Below are 22,797 nucleotides of genomic sequence, written 5' to 3' on the forward strand. Positions count from 1 at the left end.
TCGCCTTATATCGGGAGTAAGAGGGGGTGACAATTAAACGCGGCCGAGGCGGCGATGTCGTTGTTAAGAGTGGCGGATTCATCTCCGTCTGAAAAGCAGCTCCAGGCCCCTCCCTCGGTCTGGCGACCCCCTGGTTTCAAACGCGCCCTCTGACTCAAGCCAACTGGGCGACATGGGGTCAGCCAGTCAGTGGTTCTCCTTCGTCCCGTAAAGGGCGCGCGGGGACGACGACCCTGCCCGGTCCCTTCATGAGGAATGGCCCCTGAGCTCCTGCGAAGAAAAGCCGGGTGCAAAACTTGCAGCAGGAGTGCCACCTGGGCCCCGCGAGCGTGGGTGCCCGTGGGTGCCCCGCAGCGTGCATGGGCCCGGCGCCGAAATTTGTGGGTGCCCGGTCCCTTCATGGGGAATTTTGTGGGTGCTCCTCGGGCACCCACCTCAAATGACTCGCAGCAAAATGAAAAGAGCTCCTTGCCCCGGGCTTTTTCAGGCTGCGTGAACGAACCTACGCACCCAACCCGTATAGGATCGCGGTGGAAGAAACCCTCAGCCGAGGCTACTTTTTGACTCTTTCCATCGGTCTCGTATATATAAAATGAGTGGATTCAGCCCTGCCGTATCCCCTCACCTTAAAAAGAAAAGTGGGGTTATGAGGGGCGAGGGCATAGGAGGGGCGGAGGACGAAGCTGCGTCACCCCACACACCCGCCCCCTCGCCGGTGCCGCGAGGCAAGACGACGGCGGCGAGGAAGAGGGCAGGCGGGACGGAGGGGCGGGAAAGACCCCGGAGGTGCCCCTTGCCTCTGAGGCGGCGCGCGAGGGGCGGTGGGCGGGCGGACAGACAGACGGGCCGACGGGGCACATGCGTAGAAAGCGGCTCCTCTCGGGCGGACTCTCCCCTCCTCCCTGCCTGCCTCTCACACACTCTCAGGCTGCCTGGGCGGCGCGGGCGCTTCGTCGTCGGAGCTGCTGCTCGAGGGGCGGGTGGCGGAGGCGGCGTGAGGGGGGAAGCCGTTTCCAGAGAGCGAGCTGAGGGGATGCGGAGCGGCGTGGCTTTCCTCCTCTTGCCGCCGCCGCCGGCAGAGGACTTGTGAGCGCCGAGGGGAGGGACCCGCAGCCTCGCTCCGTCCTGCTTCTTTCTTTGCGCGCGGGCTCCACGCGCTCCATGGGACTCGGCTGAGGCGGGAGCGGCGGCGCCGCTGCCCGTATCTTCTTCTTCTTCTTCTTCTTCCTCCCCTCCTCCCGTTCCTCTCCTCCGAGGAAGTTTCCCGCCAGCAGGCGCGCCCTGGTGGGCATGAAGGGGCGGTCGGGCTGGAGCCGCGGCCAGAGGCGGCGGGACTCGAGGGCGTCGTGCCGGCGAAGGGCGAAGCGAGTCTGACCGGCGGGGGTCGTCGTCGCCGCTGGCGGAGGCGCGGGGGGCGATGATGGTGGCGGCGGCGGCGGCGGCGGGTGAGAAGACGAGGAGCCCCTCACGCTGAGAGAGAGGGAGGGAGCGCGGCGCTTCTCACCTCTCTCGCCCCCGACCCCCTTCGCCCCTCCCCGGCCACAGGTGCGCGGAGAGACCGCGGAGGAGGAGGAGGGAAGATGGCTCTGGTCAAGGTCTACTCGGTGCTGGAAGGTAGGAGGAAAACTGGAGAAGGGGTTGGAGAGCGCCCAGGATTTCAGACATCATCACCATTCATCTCGATCGTTTTTTGTTGTTGCCATCGTTTATTTTCCTAGTCCCCACTGCCGTTATTGCCATTATTCTCCTTAACAGGGGAGCCTCCTTTGCTGCTCATCTCCCTGAAAAATCTGGATGCCCAAGACTTGAGCATGGCAGGAAGCGTGGAGAAGAAAGTCTCTTTAAGGACCTGGGGAGGGGGGGAGAGAATTATTCCCTTTCTTCCCCCTGATCAGCTCAACGGGGACCATCTCTCCCTCTCTCAGCTCCCCAAAGTGGCCAGCCAGCTGCTTCTCTCTCTTCCCCCCCCCTTCACATCCACCCTAGGGGGTTAAGTGGGGTTAATCCCTGACATCTAGGAGAACAGCCAGATGCTGGAGCACAGATAAGGGTTGCTGCAATCTTCCAGCCACGAAAGGGGTAGGGGGGGTGGGCAGGTGGAGGTGTGCCCCAGGACATCTCCAGGGCTGCCTTTTTTCCCTATTTGACAGGGATGTGGGTGTGTTGAGGTTTTCTGCTCAGTGTGTGTGTGATTCCGCTGTTCTTCTGCTCCAGTTTCAGCCATGTTTTGACTTTTCAAAGATGTGTGGAGCATTCAGCTCTTCATTCCCTTGCCCCACCGCCACCCCCAAATTTCCGTGATCTGAGAATGCTGCAATGTTATGGGAGAGATGGGGTTGGGTGGGGTTTGCCTCCATTCAGGTCGTAACCCTGTTTGGTAAATACTGCTCCGGCCTCACGGTTTTTAAGCTTCTTGGGAGGTAGAGAGTGAAGAGCTGGACCCATTTTTAACCAACCTCCCACCCCCACCCATATGCCCTGCGATTTGGCATCTCTGCAGGTACATGATGCTGCCAGCACATTGGGTAGTAATCTGGACATCCAAGTATACCCCAAAGGCATTGAGACACTCTCTGCCCTCTACATGAAGACCTAGCATGTCCTGATTGGCACACGACTTTTCCCCCTTCCTCTTTCTATCCCCACCCCACCTGCACACCCAGGAAACAGAGCCCAATGTTCTCCACCTCAGTGTGGTAGGTGTGCTGTGACTTTTTCTTGGAAAAGCTGTGGCCCACACCAATATCTTCCAAGCCCAGGGTTGCTTGCAATAGGCGAGTAGCCCTCTTACTCTCTCCTCCCCATCCTTCCGAAGATTAAGGTTTGGCCCAGATTTGTATCACTTGCTCTTTGTGAAAGTTTAATGGCCTAGATCTACTAATCAGAGTCTGGGTCAAGACACTTCTGGCAAGGTGCCCTTTACCTGTCAAAGGAAATGTCAGCAGTGCTCAGCATGGCTGTGGCTGGCACGGTGCCTGTCTGCCTGGGGTCCCACCAACTAATCCGTAGCATATTTACAACGTACCATTAAACTTTTATTAGAAGTATGTGTTGCATTCAGTGGTGACAAATCCCATAAAGGGTGGAATAAACTGCCCAGGTGTTCCTTTGTTCCAATAGGATGATCTGCAGCTATAGGCTCTCTGGAAACAACTGCAGCACAGTTATAGTTGGCACTTTCTCAGTTCCCTTCCACCCACCTCCGAAATTCCTGGGTTTTATATACACGCACTGGTTTATTTTTCCATAGTGCGTGGAGACCGGCCACCTGAGAACATCCATAGTTGATTCCTTGGGCTCATCTGAGTATGCTTCCGTCCAACTACAAAGCTGGGGAAGTTTGTTTCTCTGGGGTGGGTGGGGATGACTGAGTAGCAACTGAGAGTTAGGAAATCCCAAGGAAAATCCCACCCACTAGGTTTTCAGTGGGTGGGTGGAATTCTGGTTCTGCCGCCGACAAAGGTAGTCCAGGTGATTGTGGAGTGTCCCTATGAGTACATACAACTTTAAGGACTGCCAGGTGTTCGTTTTGTTGTGTCTTGTTGCTGACTGTCACAGAGCTGCAGGTAGCAGGAGACAGCCCTTATTTTAGAACTGTTGAGCTGCATAAGAAGAGAAATAACAGATTCCCAGCCAGGTTTCTAGCCAGGAATAGCGAGTGTGTTGAAAGCCAAAGAAACCTGGAGGAAATCCAAGGCTCCCAGTTTGTCTTTGGAAATGGTAGCACAGGTGATGGTATTGAGAATTGAACCTTCCAAAGTGTGCAGCTTTATTACCATTCATAAGTGGAAGCATGTTTTAAATACTTTTTTGAAACAAGAGGAAGCTGCACCATAGGTTCCGCTCCTGAATCTTTTTAATTTTTGATTTCACTGAGCAAGGTTCAAACAGTGTGTCGGTTATTTGTTGTTGTTGATGTTGCTGTTTGGTTTTTTAAAATCCTTGTTACCTGAAACTTCCTTGGTTTATACAATATAGTATTCGTCTTCCATATTTCTGCAGCAAAACTGTAGAAAGAGAACCATTTATATGAAAACGAGGCGCACCAGATGTTTTGCAACTTTCATATATTTTAATTACTCTGGACATGGCATAGCAATCAGGACATTCTGCTAAAATATTCTATCAGGAAATAGAGTTGTATGGAATGTTTGCTTTCCTAATTTAAGGAGCAAGCTGATAAATACTGCAAATAGAATGATGTTTGCCTCCTGTGCTAGGCTGACCTCTTATGGTGTTGAGGTGGCAAAGTTTATCTTCATCCTGTCATGTATTCATACATTTTCTATGACACAGAATAGTTTGGACAGATAATGACAAAAAGAAATACTGACATTTTAGGTCCAGGAATATTACTCTGTAACACGATGTTTGCCTCTATGAATACCTTGTACGTGAGTTAATTGCTGTGCTTCAGTGGTTTTTCAGTTTTGGCTAAGAAAACAGAGAGCTATTAACAGCACATCTGTATAGATATTGAAACATTCCATTAACAATGGTGTAGTAAGATCTATAGTATAAAGCCTGTGTATCATGAGCTCATCATTGGAAGGTTAATTGCACATGCAAAGTGTAAGTGAGCTATAAGCAGGCATCAGTTCGTCTACATCTTTTAGTGCTCCCACGCCTTTATCCAGCCTGTTTCATTGATGCTGCTAATATTTAAAATAAGTTTGTATGCTACCTAATTCTGATACTTTGCTATAGAAGGTGACAAGCAAGATTTAGCATTTAAATAGGAATGAGAAGTTACCAAGGGCCATCCACAGCTTACTGAGCTTTTGAAGCTCAGGTCTTCCCTCCTGGTCCTTGGATGAGAAGCCCAACACTTTGGGGTGGCATATTTGGGGTAGGATGCATGCTGGTAGCAGCACTAAAGTAATAGGATATTGTGGTTATAAATCAAAGCGCCTGCAATTCATCTCGCTGTTCGTTTGTGACACTTGAGTTTGTGTTGCATAGCATACTTCAAATAACTTGACACTGACTTTGCAAATAACCTATGATTGCTTTATCCTGTCTGCTAGGTTCCTGTATAACCAGGTTATTGCATGAATTTAAAAGGAGATTTCTATAAGATAATTTCTTAGCTGTAATCCAGAAAGTGTCTCCATCTGATGATCTAAAAAGAAACTGCTATGAATAGTTCTCAGTCTTTCTGAAGATTGTAATCCCTCTGAAATTCCATTTTTAGACACTTAATAGAGAATCAAGAGTATGTCATCCCATTAGTTTTTAACTTGGTGCTGAACTCACTATGATAGCAGTTCTGTATATTACATAACTTGTGTAATGCAGTTACATTTTTGGAGGATTGCTCTGGGTGGTTTAGCTGTTTCACAGCTGAAAACATAATTGGATCCAATATGATAAATGTAGCTTCTTTCGCCATTTTGCTGACCCCAAAGTTAGGCTTTGAAGTAAGTTGTATACTTGGATTAATTATATCTAGTTTACTTGGTATAAAAGTAAGTTCCTTAAAGTTCTTATGTGGCAAAGAAGTTACAGTAGACAATTTCAACAAGTTTTGGAGAAAGGACAATCCTGAGGTTGTGGTATCTGACAGAGCTAGTCCTGCCAGACCAGTGTTAACCTAACTTTCCACTACAGGGGGGATACTGGTCTGTTAGGGCATGTGGGGCATTGCCCCAGCAATCTCAGTCTGCCCTCAGTCAGCCTCCCACCTTATTTATAAACTGCCCAGGGTGTGGCAATGCCTGTTCGCTTCCTCCTCCTTAGTCTGGTGTGGGCAGATCTACATGATGCATTTGAAGCACATGACTTCCTCAAAAGAACTAGAAACTGTAGTTTCATGAGGCTGCTGCAAACGAGAGCTATGAGAAGAGAAAACTACAGTTCCCAGTATTATTTGGGGAAAGTCATGTGCTTTTAAAGGTGTGTTGAATATGCTTTCAATGCATAGTGTGGATCTGCTCTCAGTATTGCTGTTGTAGAAGGGTGGAGGGTGAGGACAAAACTAAGAATTTGTTGGCTCCGACTCCTCGAGCTCTTGGCCTCCCACCAGTCTTACTGGGTGCCAGCCACCACTGTTCAATTAAGTGTGTTAAGACTGTGAGGAAACATTTCTCAGTGGCGTTTCCACCCTCCTCCTTCCTCCAGAACCAAACGTTAGCCATGTAAATGCCTTGATTCTAACTGTCACGCAGTATTAAGGCATAAAACCTCCCAATATTAAGACATAAAACCTAACTTGCCGATTGCAAAACCAGCTATATAGGAACACATTGTTGCTCTTCTGTGGCTGTGTAATAGCATTCCTTTGAAATGTATCAAATTCTGGAATGAACTAAAGCCTCTGTAAATTCGGGTACTCCTATTTGGTCCTGTAACAATGAAACTTCAAGCAGTGTGTAAAAACTACTCTCCTGTGAATCTAATGGATGTTTTCCAACGATAGGGAGAACTGCCACTTAATGACATTTCTTTCTGAAGATTTAACATTCCAGTCCCTTTATGATTATAAGTAGAGTTCAATCTGCATTCAGTAGAAGCCTACATTTCTGAGTCACTTCAGGGTTTGTTAACTGCTGCATTCCATTTGCTAAAGAAAGCTCCTTGTTCATTTTCAAAACGGAACCTTTGGTTTGGGAGAATAGCAAAGCCTTCATTTGCTTCTTCCATATTGTTCTTCTGCAACAATATTAAACTTCTCGTTTTGGGTTTTTGTAATTGTACTTTATCCTACCCATCCTTGTCCAGGAGTTCTGGAGAGTAATGTTGTCCAGGTGTTAAGCTTCTTGTTTCTAGGGATGAGGAAGGCAGACCCAACTTCAGAACCTCTTTGTGAACTTGATTAACATCACCCTGGGGCAGCATTGAGAAAAGAATGACTATGAGCAAGATGTTGAATTAAACATGTAAGAAACTCAGACATACCCAGCAGTAATTCTACTCAGAGCAGACCAATTAAAACCATTAGATGTAACAAACTGAAGTCCATTAATTTCAGCGGGTCTTCTTTTAGTAGATCTTAGCTGAATCCCACCACTTGTTATTGTTTTGAGTCATGTGTGTGTGTGTTTCATTTTCTCTTTTTATGAAAACCCAGAAACAGCAGTCATTTGTACAGAGTTATAGGGTGATAGCCAATGTTCCTCATACTTGAGAGTAGACCCATTGAAATCAATGAACATAAGTAACTTGGGCCTACTAAGACTTAGCTGGATATCACTTGTTGTGGCTTCATATCCAATACTCGTTTTTTATGTGTATTTTAAATTACCTTCTGAAATGTCCTGCATGATAGCAGCAAAGAACCCATTGACCTTTACCGAAGAGAAGGCATATTGAATTGTTTCAGCTAGAGAGGCAAAACACCAGGATAGAATAGACATTGATCTGAAGGCTCCTGAACATGTCTCTAGCTTATGATCTAAATATTGTGTGCACAAACAGAACGGGAATGCCTGAATTTCTGGGAAGTGAGCTGCCTTTGGTTTCCTGTACAGCTTCCTTTGAGACACACACAGAGAGATCATGGAATGGAAGCTAATGCTGCTTCAAGTGGAATTAATATCCCAGATTTTCCACTCACTAAAGGCCTGCTGGGTTCTGAGGAGAGCATGCAAGCAGAGAGCATCTGCCTCGGTGCTGAAACAAACTATAATAGGTCTCTAGTAACCATTGCAAAGCCCCATTGTATATAAAGGTGAGATTGATATGGCAGTGATTCCACTGTTAGCTGAGATAATGTGCTGGCGGCTTAAAAGAAAGAACAGTGGTTCTTATTTCCATTTATTTATATAGAAACAGTTTACTAAAGCAGTCATCTAATGAACCTCATTCTCTTCACAGTACAGCCCCACGCATCACCAACCCAACCCAAAGCCCTACAAGAGGAACCTCATTTCCTCTCCCCACTCTGTCCCAGTCACCAATTCATATGGGATGTACAACTTGAAGGGGAAAAAAGAAGGAAAAGATATTGGGAAGGGGAAGAGAAGTGGGAAAACTAGGAAGCTTTGCCAGATGCTGTTAAACTTTTTCATACAATCCCTACTATAAAACCTATAAATTCTGGCTGTGAGAATGAGTAAGTTCTATCCAAGGCTTCAGTTTCTGCAGAACCAATTTTATATATAGTTTTAGGAGCAGAATTGGCCTTTGTGATAGGATGGGGATTTAACTCTCTAAGATAAGAACTTTAAAATCAGTTGAGAGAATAGGAAAATGATCAGGGATAGTGCTCACAAGAGTTCATCAAGTATATGGGAAGTAGATGATGGGATAGGAGGTAGCCAATTAATATCTGTGCTATTTTTCTACACACACACACACACACACACACACACACACACATCCATCCATCTTAATTAATATTGGGTGGCATTCAACTAAGTTTTACTTGGAGTAGACTTGTTGAAATGAATGAACATGACTAACTTTCATTTATTAATTTTGTTGGATCTACTCTAAGTAAAACTTAGTTGACTACAACCCATCAGTATAATTTTTTGTCTACTTTTCAGTTTCTCACACAAAGAGATTGCACTCTAGTCACACACAAACTGTTCTGTAGGGGAAAGGGAATATAGAGTTGTACAGCAGATGTGCTGTGCCTTTTCCCCAGTTGTGTATAGGGTTGGTGAAATTGAGGCATCAGTACTTTGGGGACAACACGGTGAAATATTGTTGTCCATACTGCGCCCCCTTTTAAAATAGTCATAGCACACCTCATCACTGTAATAGGATGCTATTTGTGTATCTTTTACTTGCCTGACTGCAACTGAGGTTTTCTGCTGGAGATTTCCCTTCCCTTTTCTGCTAGATGGCTTGTAAACCTGTGATCTCTTCCCAGCAACTGGGAAGAGCGGTGGTATATAGCGTTAGGTATGGTTGTGAAAGTCTAGCGATGGTATTATCAGAATTCTCTAAAATGTAAGGAAGAATGACTCAAGATCATTGGCCAGAAATGCTAGTTTGATGCCAGTTACGAATCTACTACTGCCACCACTTTTTAAATACAGAATAAAATTTGGAATGTTAAAGCTAAATTCTTAGCCCCTGTGGCTACAATGCCAAGTTTTGAAGAGTGATGCCTTATAACTGTTCGAGATTAAACAGGCTTTACATTGGACTTGACAGAGAGGAGAAACACATTCTTCAAGGACTGATTGCTACCACTGTTGAATTGCTATCCCCAATGAATCCTCCTTGTGTTAGTGCAAAACACTTGCTTCTCTTCCTTTCTCTCTCAGGCAGAAGTTTGTACTGGCAATAGATGCTCCCTACTGTAGCAACTGTAACTGCTTAGCTCATCCTTACCTAAACTGGTGCCCTGAAGCACAGCTGCTGGCTGGGGCTGACTGCAAGTTGTAGTTCAAAACAAACTGAGGGCACTAGGTTGGTAGAGGTTGCTTTAAGAACACTGGACGTCCTTCCACTGCAGGCAGTATGGCCCTATGATTCTGGGGCTGATGGGAGTTGCATCCCAGAAGAGCTGAAGGGCACCAGATTGGGGAAGCCTAGCATAACCAATATGACAGCCAGTGTGGTGTAGTGGTTAGAGCATCAAACTAGGACCTGGGAGACCAGGGTTCAACTCTCCATGGAGCCATGAAGCCTACTGGATAACCTTGGGCCAATGACTGCCTTTCAGCCTAACTTGCCTCACACAGTTGTTGTGAGGATTAAATGGAAGTGCAGAGAAGTGTCCCTTCAAACTCTACAATTCTATGTTGCTGTGAAATTTTGTGTGTGTGTGTGTGTTCATGGATAGTTATAGATCAGGGGTCAGCAAACTTTTTCATCAGGGGGCCAGTCCACTGTCCCTCAGACCTTGTGGGGAGCCGGACTATATTTTTTTTTTGGGGGGGGCGAATTTCTATGCCCCACAAATAACCCAGAGATGCATTTTAAATAAAAGGGCACATTCTACTCATGTAAAAACACGCTGAATCCCGGACTGTCTGTGGGCCAGATTTAGAAGGCAATTGGGCCAGATCCAGCCCCCAGGCCTTAGTTTGCCGAACCATGTTATAGATATATGAAAAACCTATATGTTTACTGCACCAAGGAATGGGACCTGCAAAGGAAGGGAGTATGTCAGGGGTGCTTACAGCTGTCCTAATTTCACTAATCCCAACCTGAACCTTGCGAGGGCGATCATGAGCACTATATGATACCATCGAGGCAGGGGCAATAACCACTTAATAGATTGCTATCAGTTCCACTTTACAGTCCTTGTGTCTGCAGGCCCCCCTCCCCAAAGAAAGGTTAATGTGATTTATAAAACAAGTGATAATTGCATCATGTATACTGTAGTGAATTTTCATCGTTTAGCTTCCACTTTACGGCTTGTAGGGAACCCTGATGTCCAAATGAAGCTGTGTGTGTGTGTGTGTGTAACGTAATATCGCAGCCAAGTTCAGTTTCACCTGAAAAAAACTTTTATGATAAACCCTGTGACTTTTCACAGCAGTTTTGTTCTAAACTAGCAAGGTTTTTTTTGGGGGGGGGAGTCTGCATCTTGTGACTATTGAAAAACTGACAAAAGTCCTCCCTATGGTCCACTTTCTTTGCCCATACCCCCTGCACTTATTTAGTGTAACAGACAAAACTGAAGAATAGGATTGCACCACCCCACCCCCCAAAGCCTGTTTATCTTTGCTTTGTGCCACATTTTAAGATACCAGACCCCCCCCCGGCCTTAATTTGGGGGTTGGCAAACATGACATTTGATCTGATGCACTGTAAAAAAAAGGTAAAAGGTAAAGGACCCCTGGATAGTTAAGTCCAGTCAAAGGCGACTGTGGGGTTGCGGCGCTCATCTCGCTTTCAGTCCATGTGGCAGCTTTTGGGGTCATGTGGCCAGCATGTCTTAACCGCTTCTGGCACAACAGAACACCGTGACAGAAACCAGAGTGCACGGAAACGCCGTTTACCTTCCCGCCACAGTAGTACTATTTATCTACTTGCACAGGCGTACTTTCGAACTGCTAGATTGGCAGGAGCTGGGACAGAGGAACGGGAGTTCACCCCGTCATGGGCATTTGAACCGCTGACCTTCTGATTGGCAAGCCCAAGAGGCTCAGTGGTTTAGACCACAGTGCCTGCACTAACCATTCTGTTAGGACGTGGCTGCTAGGTCACCGTTTTTTTTGTTTCTCTAGCACTGCAGAAAGGAACCATAATAGAAAATTATTTCCTTGAAGTTTGTGTCTGCAGCACTGCCTTCTTTTTGTTATATTATTGCCCAAAGTCGGAGGGACTGAGCGGGGATGTTTTCACAATCTCCAGAAGCATGGCGCAGAGAGAGAGAGAGAGAGAGAGAGAGAATAAAAGAAAAGGGGCTTCCAGTAGTGAAAGGGTGCAAAAAGGGAGATGCCAAGGGAAATATAAAGGGTGTGTGAACAAAAGCGAATGGGATGGGGTCTGGTCTGGAAAAAAACCCAAATGTCTTGCCTCTTTATCTGCTGTAATTGGCTGCTTATCTGCTACTTAGCCATGCTGTAGCGGTAGGCTTCTCTTCTACACACACACACACACACACACACACACACACACACACACACACAGAGCGCTCCAACTATTTATAGAATCAACATGAGCTTTAGTGAAAACCAATCAGATTTTATAAATCCTCCAGGAGGTTTGTTTCTGTAGCTGCAGCAGTGAAAGAAGTGAAATTGCTGGATAGTGGCACTGAAAAATGTAGCCTGTGGTGTCCTTTGTTTTCCCTCTTAATTCAGAATGCCAAAAAGGCTCGTACCACAGAAACAAGCATTGATGTTCATTGATTTTCTTTTTCCTTCTCTTAAAATAAGTGTGCAATAAAGGGGCAGCAGTAGTAAATAGACTTATCACTGTCAATTGAAAGTGATCGGATGCCTGGAATGTTAAATGCGCATTATTGTTAAGAAGCCTGCATATTTCTTGTATGGGATTCTGTGGGTATTGTCTTGTCTTCCAGGGTTTTATTATTCCCCCCCCCCATTGTGTAAAACGACAGCTGTGTATCAGTCCTATCAACTCACCTACATATGCTAGATGTAAAAGCAGTGTATGTTGTAGCTGAAGAGCTATACTGTCAATACAGTGGCCCAATTCGCATGTAACATGAAGCCAAACCATGGCATAGTGTGACTGAACAAACATGCAAGCTCCTGGAGAGGAGATTGTGGCCACTTTGCTCCTCCCTAGCCATGGTGTGTGTGCACCATGTCATGTGATCAGTGAAGTGGGGCGGGGCTTACCCACCCCAAAAATATTTTATTCAAGTTGGCACCCCTGTCTCTAGTTGTTTTGCCACTGTGCTGTGCTGAGCTAAACCATGGTTTGGTTTAGCATGTTGTCTAAACCTGAGCTCATGGTTCAGCTCTCACAGACAGACCATGAACAGAAACCTGAGTTTGTGCTATGGTTTGCAGCTTGTGGTTTGTCTGGAGAGAGCTCAACCATGAGCCTAGGTTCAGATGGCATGGTAAGCCAACATAGCAGCAAAATGATTGGGGGGTGGGGAGCAAAGCAGCCGCAGTTTCCTCTCCAGAAGCCTACATGTTTGCTCATGCACACTATACCTTGGTTTGGCTTAGCGTTATGTGTGTGAACAAGGGCATAATTTTGTCCTGGTTAGGTGGACCACCCCATCCTTCTTCTGCGAAGTAGCAGTGTGCTGTGTCAGGGGAGCTTATCGCCCATTCTTTCTCTACTTACCATCCCAGTCAGAAAGATCTCCTTTCTTCTTGCATCAGAATCTAGTTCTCTTTATTCAGCTGCACATAATAAAGCTCCAGTTCTTTCAGGAGTGTGCAAGCCAAACACAGAATGGTATTTAAACAGTCCCAGATCTGTTTGCAGTATCCATGGAACTGACACATGTACACCACCCACTCTTTGTGTGTGCAGTGCAGCTTCGAAGGATACAGTTTCACAAGGCAGAGAGACAGAGAGCATCTGAATTCATAGGGTATGGTTTGAAACCAAAAGTGCAGTTTTACAGAATCCGATGCACATGTCTGTTAGCAGTAATTCAGAACCCTGAAGAACACACTGACCTACCCGCTTAATTGAAGAGGCCTCCTGTGCAGTTGTTAGAGCATAATGGAACAGAATACTCTCTCCTTCACATGCATCCTTATCCTCAGAGCTTTGTAGAAAATACAGAACCTAGCATTAACACACACACACACACCTGTATCCAACAGACTTCTCAGTACTATTCCATCTTCAATCACAGATAATTAAGCACCATATTTTTCCTCGATGCCCACAGCACTACATAAAGCCTCCCAGACACTCTCTGCATTGTTTCATTGCCAGATTGGTAGAAAGGTCCACCCCTGTAGGCTTCTGTCCCTCCAGGCTGGGGTAAAAGAGATTCAGATGTGTGTTTATCCTTGGTAGTAGCATGCTGTCAAGAGAAATTGGAGCCATTGGCAAAGCTCTGTGGGACAATTCAGGCAATGCCATCACTATTTGGAATGCTCTCTCTTGTGAGGTGTGGCCTACACTGATGTTGTAGAGGTTTTGTTGGCAGATGAATATGCGCCTCCCCCTCCAGGTATTTGGAGATGGGTAGGGCAAGATGAAGTTTTAGTGAATCCTCTACTGTTTTGGTGTTCTGCTGTTCATTTGTTTTCTGTAATACTTTTATGTAGCCCACCCTTGGGTGAAGGGCGGGTTCTCATTATTATAATCATTATTACCGTCATTGCACTTATATCAAACCTTTCATCCAAGGAGCTCAAGTGCAATACATCCTCCCTCCCCATTTTATTCTCACAACAACCCTGTGAGGTAGGTTAGTTAGAGAGACAGACAGTCTGTCCCAAGGTTACCCTGTGAGTTTCATGACCAGGTGTCTTCCTGGTCTTCCTGGTCCTAGTCTAACACTCTAGCTGCTACTATCCCACTCTGGCTCTCTTATAAGCACTGGGTTGCATTCAATGTTAGTCCTACTCAGAGTAGACCTATTGAAGTTAGTTAGCATGATTAACTTAGGTTGACTAATTACAACGGGTCTTCTCTGAGGATGTCTGATATTGAATACAAGCCACCATACATAAATTATGTCACCCACACTTACATCAGAACAATCTATGTTCTACTAGGTCTCCATAGCCCAGTATCACAAATTGGGAGTGGTAAGACACACTGAGAGGGCAGCGGCCAACCTTCTACCCACTTCATGGAAGGGCTGCCCCACTTGGCAGAGTTCCAGAGTTCTTCAGTAAACAGCTGAACCCGTTAACAGCAACATCTAGAAACCAAGAGACTGGTTGAAATTCTGTCCTTTCTTTTCTTGGTGGTAAGTAGTTGGCTATTCAGCAATGCCCTGGAAACCCATAATGGAAAATACGACTTTCTCCTTTATGGAGCTTGTTCAATGTCCAGAGTAGGTCAGTAGTGAAGGAAAGCAGTTAACCATCTGTTGCAGATGGGAGACCGTCTGTTGGGAAGTCATACTTTGCTATAGATTAACACTAATGGAACTTCCGGCACATATGGGAATTTGAAAGGCTAGAGCAGAACCGAACATTGTCTGATGCTTAAACCAGAGGGAGGGAGCAATGTCTTTTAAGAAACATTAGTATTGTTTGACAGACTTTGTGAGCTTCTACGTGCATTGGCTGCAGTAAGGAAATGGTTGTCTGTACGAAGAGGCAGTTACGTGGTACATGTTCATTGGGGAAGGGGTTGAAAATGGAATAATTATTCTAAAGTATGGATCTGTATCTATCATAGCAGTCCAAAACATATGCATCAGCCCCAAGACTTTTTGTTAAGGAGACTGATTGTATTTCCCCAGCTCCTAATTTGGCCCAGATATGCTTATATGTTCACTTTGTAATTGAAACTCAAGCCTGGTTTATACAGGTCACAAAATGGAGGCGGTAGAGTGGGCTGTGCCACTTCAAACTGCAGTTGTGTTCTTGTGTACAAAACTATCAGTTTAACTACTGCACCAGGCAAAAAGGTTCAAGCCTAGCCTGTTTCCTACCTACTCTACCAGGTTTCAACTTACATGGCAGTGGTGGTTGTTTTGAAAAAATAAATAAATTGCTGGTCAGTATTAAAAAATGTGATCTCTCCCACATTTCACAGTCTGAAATCTTTAATGCATTGCATTTGAAGACCAGGGTTAGGAAATATTGTAGGAAAAGTTCAAAAAGCACATGTTCTTGGTGTCACAGAGTACAAAATGCAAAGTGTTGGTTTTTATGGGAGTGTAGGATTGCAGAGCGTACTTTCTGGAGCTAAGTACACCAGGACCATTGTATAACATGGCCATAAAAGACATGCAATTTGTACTTCAGTTCTTAGCAGGAAAGTGGTCTGCAGAGTGTGCTGTCTTCTACATACGTTGCAGTATATCTTATCAGTCGTCTAGCATTTGTCAGAATAAAAGTATCGCTGTAGTACAGGAATGAGGAACCTGTGGCTCTCCAAATGCTGTCAGACTCAACTCCCGTCAGCCCCAGCCAGCATGGCCAATGGCATGGGATGAAGGGAGTTGTAGTTCAACAAGATCTGGACTATAGTAGTCCTTGCTGGCTGTATCAGTGGTTTTAAAGAATCCCTGTACAAATTAGAGGTGCACCTCAAAAATTCCTGCATCAAGGAAATTTCTGTGAGCACCTGCCCATCATATGCAACCATGTCGGACAGCCAAAACTTGCACCATTCCTCTAACATAGACAAAGAATTGCCAATGTACATGGTAGAGGCAACACTTCTTGCTGAGCCTGACACTTTACCTGCAAGTCTTTGATGATTTCCCAGTTGGGAATTGCTGTGCTAGGAGAAAGAAAAGAAAGCGTTACACCAAAATAATCCTGTCATTCAAATTGTACGTATTGGACTACATTGTACATATATTAGAGGCCTTGAGAATTAATTTGTTACAACAGGCTTACCTGATGTTTACTGTTTAGGGATAGAGGACCACAAACCATTTTAGCTTTGGAGTCATGAGTGCGAGGGGAAGCTCAGAAAAAGAAAATGTGGGTCATCAAAAAGCTGAAAGAAAAGCAAGACTGATGATAACCTGGGAAACAAATTCATAACACAGTGAGATATCTGCTGCAAGGAAGTCATGTGCTGGTAGTATCAATTGCTCTGTGTTTTAATTTTTAAGAAACACATGTATCTTGCATATATGCATTACACATATCCAATATACTTTTTAAAAAGGAAAAACTCAGATTCACATGGCAGTCTCTGTTTCTTACTGCAATAAACTGTGTTTTAAATATATATATGTCTTCTGACATTGGGTTCCCAGAGGTTTCACATCCAGTAAAATAATAAAGGCAGCACCTGCTTAATTTCAGCAATGACACTGCACCTGGTGTTCTCAGTCATGGGTCCTATAAAATCCCTTGCTCAGTAGTTACTACCCAGGTAGAAGGAAGCCCAAGTCTAAGCATAATGCAAATCACAGCAGACAACTGTTTATACAGTAATTCTACTGTACAAAAGTTTTATTTATTGTTCTCAAAAAAATATTGTGGGGGTGGGATTAAGATTTACATGCAGTGCTGAAGAACTGTTGCTAGTTCCCTAAGGAAACTGCACTGGCTGAGATTTAAGTTATTATCCTTGGATGGCTCAGCTCACTCTGCACCACTGCAGTCCTGGGTTAGACCTGCAGCAATGCCGGTATACCTGCTGCTTTGCAGGCAATGTGATAAGCCTTATCCTCAGTCCCCAGGTCTATGTAGGGCTTCTTGCTGAGAAGTGGTATAATGTTCACATGCATTTCCATTTCACTCTCAAGGAAGATTATAATCATGCAATCATGAAACAGTCCAAGGCTCTCCTGAATCTCCGAAAACAAACATTGAAGATGACTTATTCAAGTGCTCTGGGGTGGGATGCCTAATGTTTTACTGCTACTTTACATCTATCTGGTGCAAGCCGTGTGCTGAATCTTAAAACTGAAGAGGCACAGTCCCAACATAGAATGGTTGCAGGAACATTGAGACAAGCCAGTGAAAAAACTTATGCTGAGGAAGAGAAATTCTGCCCCTGAAGAATAATAATTATGCAAATCCACATCCATTTAAATATATATAAAAATTGACTTAATTGAATAATGCTAGTCAATACTACTTTAATGCATGTACTAAATCTGTGATGGATTGCTTCTCCAGACCTGCCTTCTGGATAGTGATGGTTCAGTGCAAATGCTGCTGCCATTTTCAGGAGTCCTTAACCCAAGAGCTGCTGGTTACTTGAGAGTATCCTAGTAATCAGTTTTCAGCAGATGCACACAAATATACAATCAACAGCCTCTCAGCATGTTTCTTAATAGTGGATAGAACACTGGTCTTGTCAAAAAGCCATTGCATGATGAGGCCCAGAGACCACCCTGTCCCCATGGTGAAATAACCAGACAAAACACAGTATATTGATTTATGGGATAAATTAAGGCCACAACTTTATTGGTTACAGATGTGAAAGTTTGACAATAGGCATTGGGTGAAGCCACCACTAATCCACTCCAGCCCCCCAAGGGATGCCCGTTTGATCCTTTTAACAGGATATCCTTTACCGTGGAGGAGCAGGTGGAGGCTACAACCTCCCCTCCATCCAAATCTAAGCCTATCCAGTGCCTATCTGCCTCCATTACAAAATGTGAGCTTTGTTTTCGTTTCTGCCTGGATTACATGGACTGGATGGGTATGAACTGAATTTCCCATAGTGTGAGACTGAGGAGAGTACGTGAGAAAGCTTTCTAGAGTAGCATGAGCTGTTGCCATCTCCACAGTAACCCACCTTGGAGATCCCTTGGAGATCTCTTGCCCCAGTTGGAGGCTGGAAGAGTTGTAGTTCCCAAGTTTGGGGAGAAACATAGGATGGTGCTTTGTACTGAAATCATGGGTCTTTCCCAGTCCTACTTAGAGATGCTAAGGATTGGACCTAGGACCTTTTGATGCAGAACATGTGCTCTGTCACTGAAATACACCCTTCTCCCAACTAATGACCAGTTAACAATGAACAAGGTAGGTTAGGTGCATATTTAATCTCAACCAAGGTGTCAATAAAATGGTGCAATTGGCATGGTAATTCTGGACTGGTGGAGGGCTTCTCTTTGGCAATGAATGCTTTTCTTCTTCTTCTTTTTAAATTCATTTTTATTAAATTTTCCACTTTAACAATCCAATCAAATCACATTAAATATTCCAAATTATACATGTACATATCAAATAATCCAAATATTCTGCCAAATTATAAATTTTGAATAGGATGCTTCAAGTTCAGAGTTGAATGCTTTTCAGCTTGATTGAGAGTTGTTTATGAAAAGGGTACTAAGTGGAGATTTTTTTAAAAAATCCACTTCAGCAACCCTTCAAAAGATAAAGATTTTTAATCATTGTAGAGAGATATAAATGGGGTTAGCATCCATCTGTCTTGAGAGACAAGAGAGTGTGCCTCCGGGGGTGAAATCTATCCACTGCATTAGCAGCACTGAAGTGCGAAGTCTGGGCAGTGTGTATGGATGTCCTGGGTTGCCCAAACAACAAGACCCCTCTCTTAGCCTTGCAGATGTGGTCCAAAGGAAAGCAAGGCAATACATTTGGCACCAGCTTGGCTGCAAGAGTTGCTGGAAGGAGGTGTGCAAGGCACCACCCAAACACCTCTGGGGCTCCACTCTGGATTTGTGTAGGGTTTACTCCTTAGCCTTTTCTTCTCCCGAAGATGTCCCACAAGGCTGCTGGTACATATATTAGGGAAAGTGAAGTGTGGCACTGATGAAGCACCTCAATTATTAACAAAATAGCCTTAGGAACGATAATATTGATATTTGGAGAGAGGGAAATCAAGCTGTCAGAGAAGAATATACATTTTGTTCAATATCATACTATTTGCACTCTTACAGAGACAATATTTTGACTTCACAGAAAGTGGCAGATCATATGATGAGTAAAACAGAGATTCAGTTTCTGATCGTGTGTCTGAAACGACAGAGGGGCAATGCCTGGGGTGGAGTAAGAGAAACACATAGTGCTTCAATGTACTACTACTTCAAAATGAAGACCTCCAAAGGTTTGGTGCTAACCCAGAACTTTTCCCAGGGCAATATTGTTGCAGGCTCATTGGGATCTGAATAAAGTCTTTCTGCACACAGTGGCTTAGAAAATATCACCTTATGAAGAGAGAGTAATAACAGAAGGAAAGCTTATCAAGGAAATTGGGAAGCAGAACATAAGCAATCTTTCTCAGATATCGTTGGGTAACAAAGTTATTTTCATAGAAACTGGCAGTGGGGGAAAGGTAATTACTAAAATAAAAAGCAGGCTGCAGTCCTATATGCACTTACCTGAGACTATGGTTTACTTGTGCCTATATGCACTTACCTTCTGCGTAGACACACATAGGGCTGCACTGTAAAGTAATAACTTACATTATATAACGGAAGAGCTCTTACCAGAGTTTTTCCACACTTTATGAAAAACTTACTCCTCCAAAATATTGCCTGCTGTTCGTAATTTACTAAATATGAATACTGAGTGATCAGAAGCTCAAGAGATTACCCATGGACTAAAAAATAATACATAGTTGGGCCCATTTGGCTATCTGGCAAAATTTTATTAGCAGGTTTTTCCAGTCATTGATCTGTCCAGCCATTGCATGTATCTTTTTGGAGCTCTGGAAGCAGGAGGAGGACAAAACAAATTGGTTGGCTCTGCTTGTCGTTGGCTCTGGCTCTGCCCATTGTAGGTTTTCCCTGTCTTCTGCCCTACCAGTCCCAATCAATGGGTACCAGCCACCACTGTCTCAGCAAGATTTCTCTTGGATGCTACAGTCATCAATTGGATGGCACAGCCATCAATAATCTCTTGGATGGCACAGCCATCAATAATGAATGTCTTTAATCCTTTTTTATTATCAATGCTGATTATACATGGCCATTTCTGTACAGAATTTGTTATTCAATGTGATTTGCTATTTAAAACACACACACTGAATTAATCTCAGAAAGTGGTCTTAACTGAAGTATTGGCATAATAGCCAGAGGAATTTTACAGCACTGGTCCCTTTATTGGTTCAGAAAAACCCAACACTTAGTGAAAATTAAGGTTGTAGTGGGGGGAGGGAGTTGTTTCGGTGATGAAGTAGCTGAGGGATTTTATTTTGTGTTCCCTTCTAAATAAATATATTGATCCAGTTACCCTGGGATACTCAAACTTGCCTCACAGGATGGGTGTGAAGCTAAGATGCAGCACCTCCTGCTATATTTATAGATCTATGTTTTTTCCCTGTTCTTTTTCTCACCAGTGTTCTTGATAACTATACTTGTCGTGGAAGGAATTGCTGTGGCCCAAAAGACTCAAGGTACTTCTCTGGAGAACGCTTGCTGTAATTACATGTTGGTACATAAAAAGTTTGATTTTTTTAAATGTAATTTTAAATGTTGTTCCTAGCTTATTATCCTTGTTAGTTAACCGACATTACGCTGGAGGGACCCAATTTGGATGTTACAGGGAACTCTGGCTTAATGTCAACCAGGATCTCTGCACTGAAGCTGGTACACAATGAGAAGAGTGAGGAGCTCGTGGCCACAGTGCATATCTGGGGTGGTTTTGTGACAAGCGCGACCATAGAGATTGAAGAACAAGAACTCTCAATTCAACACACGTTCACATGCATATTGTTGTTAAAGGCCTATGCTAATTAACTTTTTCGCAAGGCAATGCTGTGTGTGTTAATTGCTCCCCGAGTAAGAAGCATTCGTGGGGGGAAAGTCACTGCTGAGTAATTAGCACTTGGCTTGCTTTCTTGGAAATAAGTTGACATTTAAGCCTTTTTGCATGATGTTTATATGCATTATATGTACCTTTGCCTTCAAAGCTTCTGTCTTTGGGGAGGAAGAGCAGATTGCAGTCCCTTCCTGTAGAGAAAAGAAACAACTAGCTGAATTCTTAATTTTTGCATGGGGTTAATTTTTTTTCTAAAGGTGTGAGCATTCAAACGTGGAACATATACATTTTTTGAAATTCTAGAAATCTTTGAGGAATTGTCTAGGGAACAGAAGTCTCAGTTATGGGCACTGCTTACAACACTGCCCATTCTTCTCAGCATGCTGCCTTTCCACCTCTGAGCAACAGCATTTCCTCTGCATGTCAGCATGGAGCGGAGTCTTTGCTCTGGCAATCTCGGAGCCCTTTCTGTGGGATAGGTCTAGCCCATGGGCAGGCAAACTAAGGCCTGTGGGCCGGATCAGGCCCAATTGCCTTCTGGATCTGACCCGCGGATGGTCCGGGAACTGCCACGTGGATCGCCAGCGATGCATTCTTTCCCTCTCCCTCCCTCGGTGCTGGCACCTCCTCCTCCCTCCCTCCTCCTGACTTCTCCCCGCCCTGCCTAGAGGAGGAAGGGGGCTGGGCTTTGTTGGTGCCAGCAGCAGCAGCAGCGCTCGAGTGGCCGCCATTTTAAGCAGCCCCTCTCCGGAGCCCGTTTGCACTCTGCTCATCGTCCCTTCTCCGCTGCCACCAGCCCCTGCCACTCACAAGACACAGGTGAGCAGCCACTGGGGTTCTTGGTGCTCTTGCATCATTTTCCCCCAAAAAATATTGTCCGGCCCCCGACAAGGTTTGAGGGACAGTGGACCGGCCACTGCTGAAAAAGCTTGCTGACCCCTGGGCCTTGAAGAGCAAACAGTTTTAAGAAACAAACACTTTCCCTTTAGAGATATGCTCACATTTAGTGTGGTTTTGAGATCCTTGAGGAATTCGATCTTTGCTCATTCTGATTTAAACTGACCTTATCCTCACGTCTCAGGGTAATGGGTGGTTTTGGAACTTGGTTACGACCGAGATTTTACACTTCTCTAAATGTCACAGACTTCGTACCAGTACCCAGAGCTTGCCTTTCTGAGGGAGATGGTTGTTTGTGGAGGTATCCTGGAATTATTATGAATTGTTTTCTTGTGTTTTCTTCAAAAAAGGTGGGCAGAATATTGGAGGTAACCGCTTAGCAACTACCCAGTGTAGCGACTGGGTACGGACAAGCAACGGAGGCCACTTCGCTTCACCAAACTTCCCTAATTTCTACCCACCGAACCAGGAGTGTGTCTATATTTTAGAAGGTATTGACATTGTTGTTTACATCTTTGTGTACTCCACTGATGAAAGTATGTGTGTTTAAAACATCTTAAGCACAACTTAGTTACATCTAAATAAAACAAAATCCAGAAAGCATTGGCAGGAGTCTGACAACACACCACAGCTGCTGCCAGCCCAAGCTGGGAAAAAGGCACATAGCTGCCGCCGTGGCCTCATGTCCCTCTTTCCCCATCTTGGGCTGGCAGTGACTCGGGCTGTCCTCTTTTTTGTTCTGCAAGATATGGCAGCCCTATTTTTACCTATTGTTGATTTTAATTATCTTGTGGATGTTTTTAAATAATGCTTTATTAATAATTTTAATGTTTTGTTTTATATTTTTGTTAACTGCATACAAGCAATATACAATTTTGTTTAAATAAATAAATAGCAACTGCAGAACTTTGTCGTTCTCTCTTTCCCTGTAGAAATGGCTTCTCTGAGGGCAGCATTTGCATTTCAGGGAGAGCTTCCATTGGTGCCAATGAAGGGTTCCCTTGAAATATCAATACTACCTGCTCTAGCCAGACTATGATAGGGAGGGTGAGAGTTAAACTTCTAAACAAGACTAGAATAATTCATGGAAAGATGGGTTAATTATTCTCTCTAATACCCCAAGGAGATTATAGTGAGTATTCTGGAGGTGGGGATTAGAGTTTTAGAGGTTTCAAATATCTTTCAACAAATATTGATATCATTGGGAAGAAAACCAGGGAAACAACAGTCC

At 44.5% G+C, this 22,797-nt stretch overlaps 1 protein-coding gene across 2 annotated transcripts in view; it reads left to right on the top strand.

The window, feature by feature from the left end:
* Positions 1–1,512: 1,512 nt before the first annotated feature.
* The window catches only part of NETO2 (neuropilin and tolloid like 2), a 37,363-nt gene continuing 16,078 nt past the window's right edge, over positions 1,513–22,797 (top strand). For both annotated transcript variants that reach the window (XM_053400235.1, XM_053400237.1), the window contains exons 1-3: positions 1,513–1,614; positions 20,248–20,304; positions 21,917–22,057. In XM_053400235.1, the coding sequence (XP_053256210.1) occupies positions 1,581–1,614; positions 20,248–20,304; positions 21,917–22,057 (232 nt within the window). In that variant the 5' untranslated portion in view covers positions 1,513–1,580. The remainder of the gene's footprint in view (positions 1,615–20,247; positions 20,305–21,916; positions 22,058–22,797) is intronic.

The sequence above is a fragment of the Podarcis raffonei genome, chromosome 8, assembly GCF_027172205.1.
Source record: "Podarcis raffonei isolate rPodRaf1 chromosome 8, rPodRaf1.pri, whole genome shotgun sequence".
In the NCBI taxonomy this organism is placed as follows: domain Eukaryota; kingdom Metazoa; phylum Chordata; class Lepidosauria; order Squamata; family Lacertidae; genus Podarcis; species Podarcis raffonei.